This window comes from Lactuca virosa, chromosome 8, assembly GCF_052849685.1.
Source record: "Lactuca virosa cultivar CGN04683 chromosome 8, Lactuca_virosa_CGN04683_v6, whole genome shotgun sequence".
In the NCBI taxonomy this organism is placed as follows: Eukaryota; Viridiplantae; Streptophyta; class Magnoliopsida; order Asterales; family Asteraceae; genus Lactuca; species Lactuca virosa.
The window spans coordinates 287,823,658-287,836,712 of record NC_136433.1 but is presented as its reverse complement, the minus strand read 5'-3'; the positions used below and the strand labels follow the sequence as shown (position 1 = coordinate 287,836,712).

The 13,055-nt window shown below is 30.1% G+C and overlaps 1 protein-coding gene across 1 annotated transcript; it reads right to left on the bottom strand.

Annotated features, from left to right (window-relative positions):
- Window positions 1-1,445: 1,445 nt before the first annotated feature.
- Window positions 1,446-3,935, bottom strand: LOC145128596 (basic leucine zipper 61-like). The gene is made up of 5 exons (XM_079063408.1): window positions 3,333-3,935; window positions 3,152-3,242; window positions 2,919-3,045; window positions 1,820-2,024; window positions 1,446-1,730 (listed from the first exon to the last, which is right to left on the bottom strand). Exons 1-4 carry the CDS (start codon window positions 3,866-3,868, stop codon window positions 1,864-1,866), a joined length of 915 nt encoding a protein of 304 aa, XP_078919534.1. The 5' UTR covers window positions 3,869-3,935; the 3' UTR covers window positions 1,446-1,730; window positions 1,820-1,863.
- Between the last annotated feature and the right edge of the window lie 9,120 nt (window positions 3,936-13,055).

Here is a 13,055-nt window from a genome sequence, read left to right as displayed (position 1 = left end):
TTTATCTTACCTTCTTGTTACAAATATAGTTTGTTAAGAGTTTTAATGTTACAAAAAAATACAGATGCTATGCTTGGTTTGGTATTAATTTTAAAAAAGTTTTCTTATTCTTTTGTTTTTGTTTTGCTCTTGCCAGTCACTCCATTTTGTGCTTTTTTTTAGTTTTTCATTTGTTATTTCTAGCGTTCTTGTTCTAGTTTAATTCATTTGTTTGTTTTCCGGTTGTAGTTTCTATTTCCAATTTCGGTTATAAAAGTATTTGATTCAGGATTGTTTTCGTTTGGTCGTATTTGCTTATGTTCTAATTTTGCTTCACATCTCTATTTATTTTTATTTTTCCGTTGGTTTTTGCTTTTGTTTCGGTGTTGCTGTTGTTTGACAAACTCACAATGCTTTTTGCTCAAACATATTGTGAGTTTGAGGGAGGGAAAGAGGATAAGGAGGATTGGGTACAATAGTTTAGTATAGTGCACATTTGCATATTGAGTTTTCTTTGTTGTGATGCTTCCACTAGTATCTTTGGGGTTCGTTTGTATGCTACATAAATGCAAATTGTTTTCGTTTTGAACGCTTTCATGCAAATTGTTTGTTTTGACTGCTTTCATGCAGATTGTTTGGTTTTGGCTGTTTTTGTGCAAATTGTTTGATTTTGGATGTTTTCGTGCAAGTTGTTTGGTTCTGTTGCTTCTCTTGAATATTTTTTTTGGTATTTTGCTTATATGAAGATCGTTCGCCGCTATTGGAATGCATATTGTTTGGTTGCTTGTGGATATGAATGTTTGCTAAGGCACACTCAACTTCTCCTTTTTCGTTTCTTTGAAGACAAACTCTCAATGCTTGTTTTCATCGCATTGTGAATTCGAAGGGGGGATGTTAGCATAATAATTTCTTTAGGCTCTTTTTCTATTAGACTTTATGTTTAACCCATTAGCTAGGTTAACCCTAGATAGTTTTCCTATTTATAGTCTTAATTATTTATATTTCTTTGTAGTTAACAATTCTTTATAAACAATTTTCTCTCTCTATATTATTATTAGTTATCTATGGATTGTTATTAGTTTTCAACAAACACTATGAACGTGTTTGTCACGGAACGTTTGAGAGCTTTTAACTTCTAGCATTTGACAAAACGCTCCATTTTAAACAAAACGTTTCGTTTGAAACTACAGACTTTTACCGTATAGTTTAGACAAAACACTCCAAATCTAAAAGCTATTTCACTTAGCGTTTAACAAAACGCTACTGGTTAGTTTTGTCGAATACGTCCTATCCGCAAACAGTTTTCGATAATGAGATTTTCATATTAAGTTACTAAAAATCCAATGTTATTTGAACTACTTAATTAATTCGGGTTTGCGTGTATCTAGCAAAAAGCATAGATTAACGGACTTTATGATAGGAAAAACTAATACATTGATTGTGAAAGAAAAGATACATGATTTGGGTGATTGAGAAGACAAAATATATATGTGATGACGATATATGTGGTACATCCAAACCATCGTGATCACAAAACAAACAGGCAATCCTTTCGTTTCTTTTTGATTTTTGCGAATGATATCATAAATAGACAATTAAAATGAAGGGAATTTAACAAATCATTGTGACGAATTAATTACATTTTGATAAATTTAATTAATAATAAAGAAACAATCTTCATCAAGCAGTGGGAACCATTGGAGATCATATGATTGGATTCTAGTTTAAGAACATCTTTGCAATCATACATCCTGTTAGCAAGGAAATCAAAATCACGATCATTAGGTTTATGTTCTTGACACAACAAATCAGTAATAAGCTCATGAAAGATTGATCTTACCAATAAGAGTGTTGTTGATGAAGATCAAGGGTTTAATGGCTTTGTTAGTTAATCATAAGCTGTTCTTGAGCATTAGCATGATCAGAAATGGGCGAATCATGATGATGGGTTGCATTTGATCCATTTTCCATCTTTTTGTTCATGTTTTGTTGGTAATACATCTGCTTAAGCCTCGCTATTTCTCCCTTCAATGCTTCTTGATGAGCTGCATTCGTTTTATAAAATAATATCATAAACAAAAAAGATTTACAAGAATATATATATATATATATATATATATATATATATATATATATATATATATATATATATATATATATATATATATATATATATTAAAGTTGATATGGTAGCCTGTTTGTATAAATTAAATAAAAGATATGGAATCAGAAGTGTATCGTGGAGTAACATGCACTGCATGAACATGTTAATATGCACTTTGAGTTATTATATACTATAGTTGATGAATTGTAAAGTAGAATATAAAAATGAAATACTTATTATTAATTTAAAAGTTATACTTCATATTTTTTGATTTTTTTTTATAATTTAGATTTTCATAACTTGTTATTTATATCAAAATTCTATATCATGATCATATTATATTGTTTTAGAGTTTTATTATCTATTTAAATAATACTAGAAAATACATTATCCAGAACTCCAAACGTGTGAGAAAAAGACAAAAAGTAAGATAACTTTGTTTATTTTTTCCATCTTACTTTCATTTATTTCTAACACAATATTTTATTTTTAATCAAATCTTAATAAGATATTATACTCTAAAACTATATCAATTATCAAGTTATCAATTGTAATTTGAAATTGTTTTCTGATGAAGATATTATTATGTAGAAAATTAACTAAATATAGCAGTGAATTTTGTTATTTGGATTAAATTGTAGTCTTCAGATAAAATAGCAACGTATAATGATTTAATAGAAAGAAATAAAGTAAAATTTCATATTAAACAAATCAATTATGAATATACATATATCATTGCAATTAATCCTACTTTTTAACAATTATATATATTGCAAATTTTCATTTACATGTATATATAAATAAAGATTGATTAATTTGAATAAATTATACATACCATCTTTAAATATCTTGTCCTGAGAGAGAGCAGCAATCCTTTGTTTTAGAACACTGTTATCCACGTTTAGAACCAATCGTTGATGGTCCAAATATGCTACCCTTGGTGACAGCACTGATACTTCTGCCTTTAATTGTTACAAAATTATAAATATATAAATCTTTCTGGATTTAATTATTCATCAAAAAACTATATATGTTTATAAAATTTAAAGAAACAGATTAAAAACATACTTGTAAAGAATTAACACTGCGTTCTAGCTCCGATATGTATTGCAATTTCCTCACCCTTGATCGTTGAGCAGATTGCCGATTCGCCAGAATTCTGTGAGGAAAAATACTTCAAATTTCACTCTCAATTCAGAAAAATAAAAAGGATTTAATTTGTAAATGAACATAAATTATACGAAATTACCTTTTTATCCTTTTGGGATCAAAAATCTTGTCGTTTGAATTATCCATAATAGTTCCTGCATGGGGATTGAACTGTGTATCGGATTTCCATGAACTCTCTTCTTCCTCGATCTGCTGCTGATCATTCATGCTGTTATGATCTGATGGTGACGAAGGATTTGAGCATGAAACTGTGGGCCCAGTCCCGTTTTCATCGTCAATAAACATAGACATGAACTGTTCCTCATCAAACCGGTCAAATTCCGTGGCTGCACCACCGCCATTGCCGCTTCTTGACCCTGGTGCAGATGATCTCCGGCAATTGTCCTCCGCCATCATTGGGATATCTAGGAAGGCGGCGGAGTCACTGACGGATCTGCGGTGGGAGCCTCGTTTGGTTGATGAGAAGTCCAAGAAATCGTCCACCCATGACGGATCCATTTGGGTGGTGGCCGCAGCGGTTGTAGGTGGTGGCAAATGATCAGTAGACGGTGGCTTTTGGTGGTGGTGGTAGTTTTCCGACCAGTTTTGTGGCACTTTTGGTGGCAGCTGTGCCATTTCTATCTCCCTTGAAAATTTAGTGCAAATGTAGAGAAAAATAAGTGAACCAATAACCAAACAAAGCAAGCTGCATTCTATATATATGTAAAAGACACTAAAGGATTCCCATGTGCATATGTTCTTTTAATTATTATTTTATGTCTGGTTTAAACGGAAAATGTTCTTCTTCTACACTTTTCTTTAAGTTTTACGGCAAAGATAGAGTAATACAGAGATTACATTACAGTTTTTGGATAAATTTCATAGGAAACACAATACGGTACTAAAATTTTTGTGAGACTGTAATTTTATTTAATTCAGATAATGGTATATATATATATATATATATATATATATATATATATATATATATATATATATATATATATATATATATATATATATATATATATATATATATATATATATATATGCCTTTATAGTTAGTTAGTTATATATTAACTCTTTTAATATATATATATATATATATATATATATATATATATATATATATATATATATATATATATATATATATATACCATTATCTGAATTAAATAAAATTACAGTCTCACAAAAATTTTAGTACCGTATTGTGTTTCCTATGAAATTTATCCAAAAACTGTAATGTAATCTCTGTATTACTCTATATACATGCCTTTATAGTTAGTTAGTTATATATTAACTCTTTTAATATATATATATATATATATATATATATATATATATATATATATATATATATATATATATATATATATATATATATATATATATATATATATATATATAAAAGTTCAAATAAAAACACTAAACAATGTAAAAACGTAAAAACACTATATTTATGTTATTATTCTGCAATTAATGTTGTATATGTGTATTATTGAAGTAATTATAATGTGAATATTAATGTTTGATTATTCATATTTTCATTAGAATATTATTATTTATTATAAATTTTATTTATATGTATTATTGTAGTAATTCTAATATTAATTTTAATGTGTGATTATTCATCTATTCATTGTTGAATAATAGCATAAAAATAGTGTTTTTATGTTTTCACACTATTTACTGTTTTTATTTGAACCATCCCATATATATATATATATATATATATATATATATATATATATATATATATATATATATATATATATATATATATATATATATATATATGGTTACGTTCATATGAGACGACCTAATTTTGTGAGACCATGAGACTATATTTTTCTAGTGAAATATTCTAATATTCTAGTGTTTATAAAAATTAAATATGTGTAATATTCTAATATTCTAAACAAATAAATTTAACTTGTTTTATATTGAAATATTCTAAAACATATAATGTTAGAATATATTTCATATTCTATTTTTACGAACAATAGAATATTAAAATATTTCACAAAATTTTTTTGGTCTCACGGTCTCACAAAATTATGTTCGTCTCAAATGAACTCACACACACACACACACACACACACACACACACACACACACACACATACATATATATATATATATATATGTTCTAGGAATCATCTTATTGAATAATAAACTAAATCATAATAGACAAAATTGCAAAAATGGTCCTTATGGTATTCATTTTTTGGGGTTTTAGTCCAAACCATGACTTTTTTGGATTCGTGGTCCTTTTGGGCTAGTTTCGTTGCGTTTTTGGTCCATCTGAATAGTGAAATGACTGTAATACCCTTGGGTTATATTTTTCATTTTTCTTTCATTTCTTTTTAAATCTAATACTAATATATTTATTTTAATAATTAATAAATTAAGAAGGGGCCCACCTTCTCTCTATCTCTCTATCTCTCTCTCTCTCTCTCTCTCTCTCTCTCTCAATACCTTGTGCCCGTGTTCCTAATCTAGTTGTTTTGGTGCTGAAATTCTTCATGGAGCTTGAATTGCTACCTCTGTTTGATGTATAAACGTATGAATTATAGTTAGACTGACCAAAAAAAGCTCCATCTTCACTTATGGAATGCATTTACAGGTTTTCCATGGTGATAGTTGTACCACTGTTTATAGAGGAGGTAAGATCATACTGTCGACAATGGAGAGTATTGGAGTAAGATGAGGAATTGTTCCTATGAATAAATCATTACAATAAACAAATTACCTAAAAAAACATATGATATCCTTTTGAAGACTCACTCGATCGTTTTTTAAGATCTAATCCATCAAGCTTTGAAAAAACATCAGTAAAAAACCCAGAAAATGATCTGTATTTGAATTCATCGCGTTAATCTTCACCACAACCACCATCACTAATATTACACCACCACCACTGGAAATGACCACACCACCTGAAACTTGAAATAATATTAAGAACAATCAAGAGCACTTGATTTTGAAATCAAACATGAAAATGGCTCCTCTAATATAAACTGCAAAAAAACCCACCTGCTCCACGCCATGATGAAGTATTTTCCAATGCTTCATTAGATGCTTAAGGGTTTTACCCACTTGTAGAAGAATAGAAAACACACCAAATCAGTCCATTTCAGTTGATCTACAGGACCCACAAAACTCATACGTGAGTAAATGGCGGTGGTGGGGAGACGATTGTCAAACTATCTCCCGTCAAAATTTTGTCACATCTGTGTTTGAATTCGACGAGCCAACATGGCAATCGACGGTGGACAGGAAATCTCCTCTAGGTGGTGAGAATCCATTTGGGAAGGTGAAAGCGGAAGTCGATTATGTAATCCAATGGTCTACAAGTAGTTGAAGGGAATAATGATTGGGTTGGAGGGAAGCGAGCAAAGATTTTTGTGGGTGGTGCAAGATCTGCCACCAGATGAAGAAGATGAAATCTGGAGTTTAGTTACAGAGAAAAATCAGAGGTCCAAGAACACATAGATCCAAAAGAAGAAATCATGAAATCTATGTGTATATGTGTTCTTGTGAGTTTTAGAATCGGACTCCACCAATTTTGAGAGAGAGAGAGAAGGTGGGCCCCTTCTTAATTTATTAATTATTAAAAAAATATATTAGTATTAGATTTAAAAAGAAATGAAAGAAAATGAAAAATAAATAACCCAAGGGTATTACAGTCATTTCACTATTCAGAGGGACTAAAAACGCAACGAAACTAGCCCAAAAGGACCACGAATCCAAAAAAGTCATGGTTTGGACTAAAACCCAAAAAAAAATGCATACCACAGAGACCATTTTTGCAATTTTGTCATCATAATAACATAATTAAACTTTCATAAGTTTTATTTATGCTTCCTGGTTATAAGATCTCATACGGAAGAAGAGCCTCTATGATCATTCATCATCCTTAGCAGCTTGAGCAGGCTCCTCAATGGCTTGGATAGCTCCTGAAGTAATATCCTAACGTGTACTCAAGAACTAGGAAGGTGACGCAAAGGAGGCTCGAGGCTTTGTTAAGGAAGGCGGCGAGGGCCGACTCCAATCCTTATCCAGGACAACATGCTATCTTATATGATATTTGTTGGAATTGAAGGCCTCAGTCCCTTTCCCCCAGGCAAGTTCCTCATATTCTGCGTTCTTAAAGAACATTATAGACTAAGTATTTTGGAGCGAAACAACATTGATATCGAAGGTAGTTTCAGGTATTGAAGAACTCTTGAAAGATATGAGATTAACAAGGGAAAGCAAACAATTTACATTGAAGATGATGATGATCCCTTTGTCAATCCGCCTAGTAAGTATAACAACGTGTTCTTTTAACTATATAATGGTTTACATTACACAATGTTTATGTTATTTATTTCATATGCATGTCTTCGAACTCTAAGGAATTCAAAAAGAAAACAAAATAAAAGTTATTGTAATATATGCAATAGTTTTGGAGATCAAGATTCTAGAAATTACCTAATGAGAAACAAGTAGTCTTTTGTGGTTGAGTCAATGATGTATTTAAATATTTTATAATACATTTTTAATTAAACGTGGCTACATTTATATAATTTATATGAAATGTCATTTATGATATCAGTTTTATCATACCAAATGAGTTATTTAATATGAGCATGTTGAATTTTATTTATATGCTTCATATCTTGAACAAGAATATGTTGCAAAAGTATTATATATGTTGAAAGCATACATGAGTTTGCAATAATACTTGTGTTTGCAACTCATGTGATTTATGTTGCAATCACAGTATGTATGTTATATATATATATATATATATATATATATATATATATATATATATATATATATATGTGTGTGTGTGTGTGTGTGTGTGTGTGTGTATGTGTGTGTATGTGTGAATATTGTAGTTATACATAATCATGTATGATTACAACTATTGTGTGTATGTTGTAATAGTATTAGGTATCATGAATAAATACATAATAGTATTAGGTATCATGAAATTCCCAATCTCGCAGGTGGTTATCCACTCCTTTAAAATATTTTTATAAAGCTTGATTTACCGAAATCTATCTAATTTCGTTAAGGCATAGTGAATATTGTGTGTTAGTAATGTTATGCTCGCCATAACATCGCATACATACCAATAAACACCATACACACCATAAACACCAATACTTAAATTCATCATCAAGTTTCTCGATCCACAAGTTGGACATGTTTCTATTCTAATACATCAAGTATTGCCATAACCGAAACATTCATATCATCTTTACACTCTTAGTTTGTATCTTGATACACATATGCAGATAAAAGAATTTAAGACTTGAAGGCGATTAGAAGTACCTGATGTTCCTAATATTGGCAATTTGTTGTGATGTGACTGAACTCCAAACAATTGTAGCATCTGATTTGCAGGCATCCGGTTAGGCCATGACCAGATTTCAAGTTGTTAAAATAGTGAGTTGTACCAGGACGCTCAGTTTTGATAAACACTTCCGAAGTCTCCTCCATCTCTTTCTTGTCCTTTGAAATCACTACCTCTTCCTTTCCTTTTTTAGTCCTTCAACTCGTTCCCCAGACTTGTTCACTGAAATATTATCTCCAATTCTTGAGAAGTTGCTATTTTGAATTCCATAATATTTATTCACTCGAGCGAGGTCTAATTTCATGTGCAATGTTTTTCTTTCCTTTTCTGTGTATTGTTCCATTAAGGCTTTAAGTATTACCTTGCCTTGACAATTTTGTTCTTCATGTTGCAACATCATTATCATCTTGAAGTCTTCTTCTTGATGGTAAAATATATCTTTCATATCACTCTTTAACTACCATAGTCATTTCTCTTAAATGTCCTGCTTCTTGTTCCTCTAACATTTCTTGAAATCTCCCAAGTAATATTTATTCTTGTTGTTTCACCACTTCCTCTATCCTCAGTTTAAGCTCTTTTAATGAAGTTGACATTTTTTATTTGTCCATATCTTTCTTACTTATCTCCTATTTGATAGCTTTGCCATGACTTCTAGTTGTCACCATCCTTAGAAATCCAATTTGGTTAGTTTAATAAAATATTAATTTCAACAATATATTAGATTTAAAATAATTCTAGGTCTAAAATTTTAACTTGAGATTACAAATTCAGGGTTAACCTAATCAAAACTAAGTCATCTAGAATATTCTCAAGCGCATTAGGGATACTAAGACTAATGTTTACAAGAACACAATCATTATTCCAAATCACCACTAAAGCTTACGGTTTAAGTCTAACTAATAATCTAAGCACCTACTCTACTTAAACCAAATCTTTAATTTCAAACATAAACACCCCTCGCATGGGCTATTTTAAATAGTATTTAACTAAAACATTTTAAAAGAAATTTCAGAGTGTTAACTAGCAGAAAACGGTCCCAAACATCAAGTTCCAAAATATATTTAGGTTTAATTAATTCATCATATGAGAGTGTCTCAAAATATATCAGAACCATAATTTAAGTTAGAACATCAATATCACTCTTCTAAATATCCCAAAAACTGCTAATCCTCTAACTTCTACTTTCATATGCTAATGTACACAAGTTTATCAATAAGCGGATTTGGCCATAGGGAGCTAGTGAGTATAATCCCAAGGTTAGTCATTGTGATACTAGAATATGATTAAACACTCAAATAATACCTAAATATACCTCATCAAAATCACAAAAACATCAAGAGAGCTCAATTTGGGGATAGTTATGGCATGAGCTAAAGTACAATTTTATAAATGTCAAGACTCATATATCTTTTCATATAATGGAAACAATAAAAAGTAGTTATACCTAATTTGGTGGCCGACGCGTTGTATTATCCAAAATGAGATCAAAACAACTAGAGGACCTTGATACTTTAGGCTGAAATATTATGACTTTTATTTCCCATACTGATTCTGAAGATAGAATCATCCTAACCGATAGATAATTGTAATATCCTAATTTTCAGGCTAGTATTATTTTGGCCTTTTCAGTAAAATATTTTTTTTTTGAATATAAATAAATAAAATGTGAACAATTGAGAACAATAATAATGAAATATTATCGTCAATTAGTAATTATAAAATAATAAAATTATAGTGTCTAACAGGTTAAATTTTGCTAAACGAACCTGTTGTATCAATAGGGTGAAACTTAGATTCGAATAGAGGGTTGGCCTACTTAATGACTTTGACTTAATTTGTGAGGCTAGGATGGAGAGGGACCATTTTGGTATATATTAGATGTTAGTTATTTATTTTGGAGTCATTTTCAAAGAGCTTTTGGAAAGAGGGACTAGAAGTATATAAGTGACAATAGATGGGTCTATTTGAAGCCTCCTTCTTCATCATCACCTGCATTCATGATTATAGCCTCTTAACCCTCTCCATGGATCAATGTCATCTTCCAAATCCATGTTACTTTGATGCTTGAATCTTCCACTAGAAGAATTGTCAAATTCATTCAAAAACTAGCAAATAGAGGTAGTTTCCTTCTCCATTTCTTTTCAATTTCGTGTTAATGGTCTTATTTGTCTTCTAAGTTTGATTTCTTCTTCAATCCATTGTGGTCTTATGAAATCATTGTTTTAATTTCACTTCTTGATCCATCTCCAAGTTCGAACTACCTAATAGTTGTTAGATATAGATGATTGGAGTTGGCTTGATAGGTTTTCTAAACCTTAGATGGTGAAATCCGAATCTAGTGTTCACTATCTAGTTTTGAGCTTGATTTTATGCCCAATGATTGTATTTAACTTCAAATCTATGATCTATTTGTTAGTTTGTGACTTATGGTGAAATTTTCTTGATATTTCATTCAAAAGCCATATATCTTTTTCAATTTGGGGATAGTTATGGCATAAGCTAGAGTATAATTTTATAAATGTCTAAACTCATATATCTTTTCATATAAGGGAAACAATAAAAAGTAGTTATAACAAAATGAAACATTTCTCAGTAATTCAAATAAGTTCACATATATCAATAAATGTTTGTATAATTTCAAACGTATGGATTTGATAACTTCCATAATTATTGTTTCATGAATGCCAACAAGTATAAACACACATAAACCACTAGGAATCTAATATGTATATAATATTCTTCTCAAATAAAACTTAATGAAGAAGGACATACTCCCGATAATCAATGTGAAGATCAAAAGAGTAATCAAACCCGAAATATTATTTTACAAGATTTAATCCATTTAATAAAAAATCATTTTCAAAATATGTCCTTAGCTCTATAAAGGACGTATCAGGATTCATTTAAAAAGGTATTTATTAGTGAAACACATTTTTACATCATCAAAGCCAATAATATAGGCATACATGTGGTATTTCACATAAGGGAAAATCATAAGTAGAAAACACTCAAAGCCTGGGGATATGTGTTTCAAGGTAAACGTACTCATCTTAGTCTTGGACTTGCAACACGAAGTTCTTTATTCACTCGAGCTTCATCACTTGATCTCAATGGCTCCAAGTCAATCAACTAGTATCATCACATGGTTGTCAAAAGACCATAATATCCTTCTAAGGTTTTCTTGAGAAACTTAGACCAAGTTACATCTCTTAACTCCTAATATGGATCATAGAAGCCAAAGGGAACAAAAGGAATAAACCATACTCGAAACACAAGGTTAATACAAAATTAGAATTGGGATTGAATAGCAAACGCATCGCGAACATGTATGGTTCGTGTCGCAAAAGTTGGCACAAATTGTAGATTTTTGTTTTTACTTCTTATTTAGGTATCCTACGTTCCAAAGAACATTGTGATTGATTCCAATGAATACAATAACTTCGAATAGAGGTTAAGACAACTTAAATGAATGCAAAGAAGGATTCCAATCAAAAACATAGACTAACACAATTTACTAAAATCATTTCATAACTCGATTTGAAAGTTAAATACGAAAGTAAGAACTCAATTTGTACCAATTCACTAGGTGTGAATGGTAAATGAACCAATAATACTATGAATGATTTCTACAACTAAAAATACAAGGATTTAAGAAGTCATGAAGCTTATTCACTTATACATTAAGCTCAAATCTTCATAAAAACTTCATTGAAGCTCTATTTCCCATAAAAGCTTAACAATTACCAAATTGTAGTATTAATCACAATATGACTTAGAATTTTGGAATAGAAAATATTATTTAATTTTGAAAATAAACATTGTGAAATCATTTGATTCACAAAAAATATATCTATGATTCCTAGAATTGATATCACACAAATCATCCCCATGGATGATGGATTTTAAACAAAACATTAAACAAATTTCATCATAAGCCACAAAATGACAAATAGATCAGAATTTTGAAGTTAACTACAACCATTAAGCATTAAATAAATCTCAAAACTATATAATAAATAATATATTCGGATTTCACCATCTAGGGTTTAAATAATCCATCAAAAAACTCCAATCATCCAAATCTCCTAACTATTAGCTAGTTGGGCTTGGAGATGGATCATGGAGTGAAATTAAAACATAGATTTCAAAAGAAAACCATGGATGGAAGATGAAATATGACTTAGAAGATCCAAGATCATTAACACGAAATTGAAGAGAAAGGGAGAAGGCAACTACGTCTAGTTGCTAGTTTGAGAAGAAATTTGACAATACTTCAAGTGTAATCTTGATGCTGAAGGTAACATGGGTCTGGGAAATGTAATTGATATATAGAGAATGTAAGAAAATAAAATCATCAATGGAGGGAATGAGGATAAAGGATGCTTCAGATAGTCCCATCTATGTTCACTTATGCACTTCTAGTCCCTCTTTCAAAAAGCTCTTTCAAAGTGACTCTGAACTAACTAAGGA

Coding starts and splice junctions, on each gene's coding strand:
- LOC145128596 (XM_079063408.1), bottom strand. CDS start 3,868: ATGGCACAGCTGCCACCAAAAGTGCCACAAAACTGGTCGGAAAACTAC. Junction 3,243..3,332: donor GATCCCAAAAGGATAAAAAG/GTAATTTCGTAT, acceptor TTTTCCTCACAG/AATTCTGGCGAATCGGCAAT. Junction 3,046..3,151: donor GCAGTGTTAATTCTTTACAA/GTATGTTTTTAA, acceptor TAACAATTAAAG/GCAGAAGTATCAGTGCTGTC.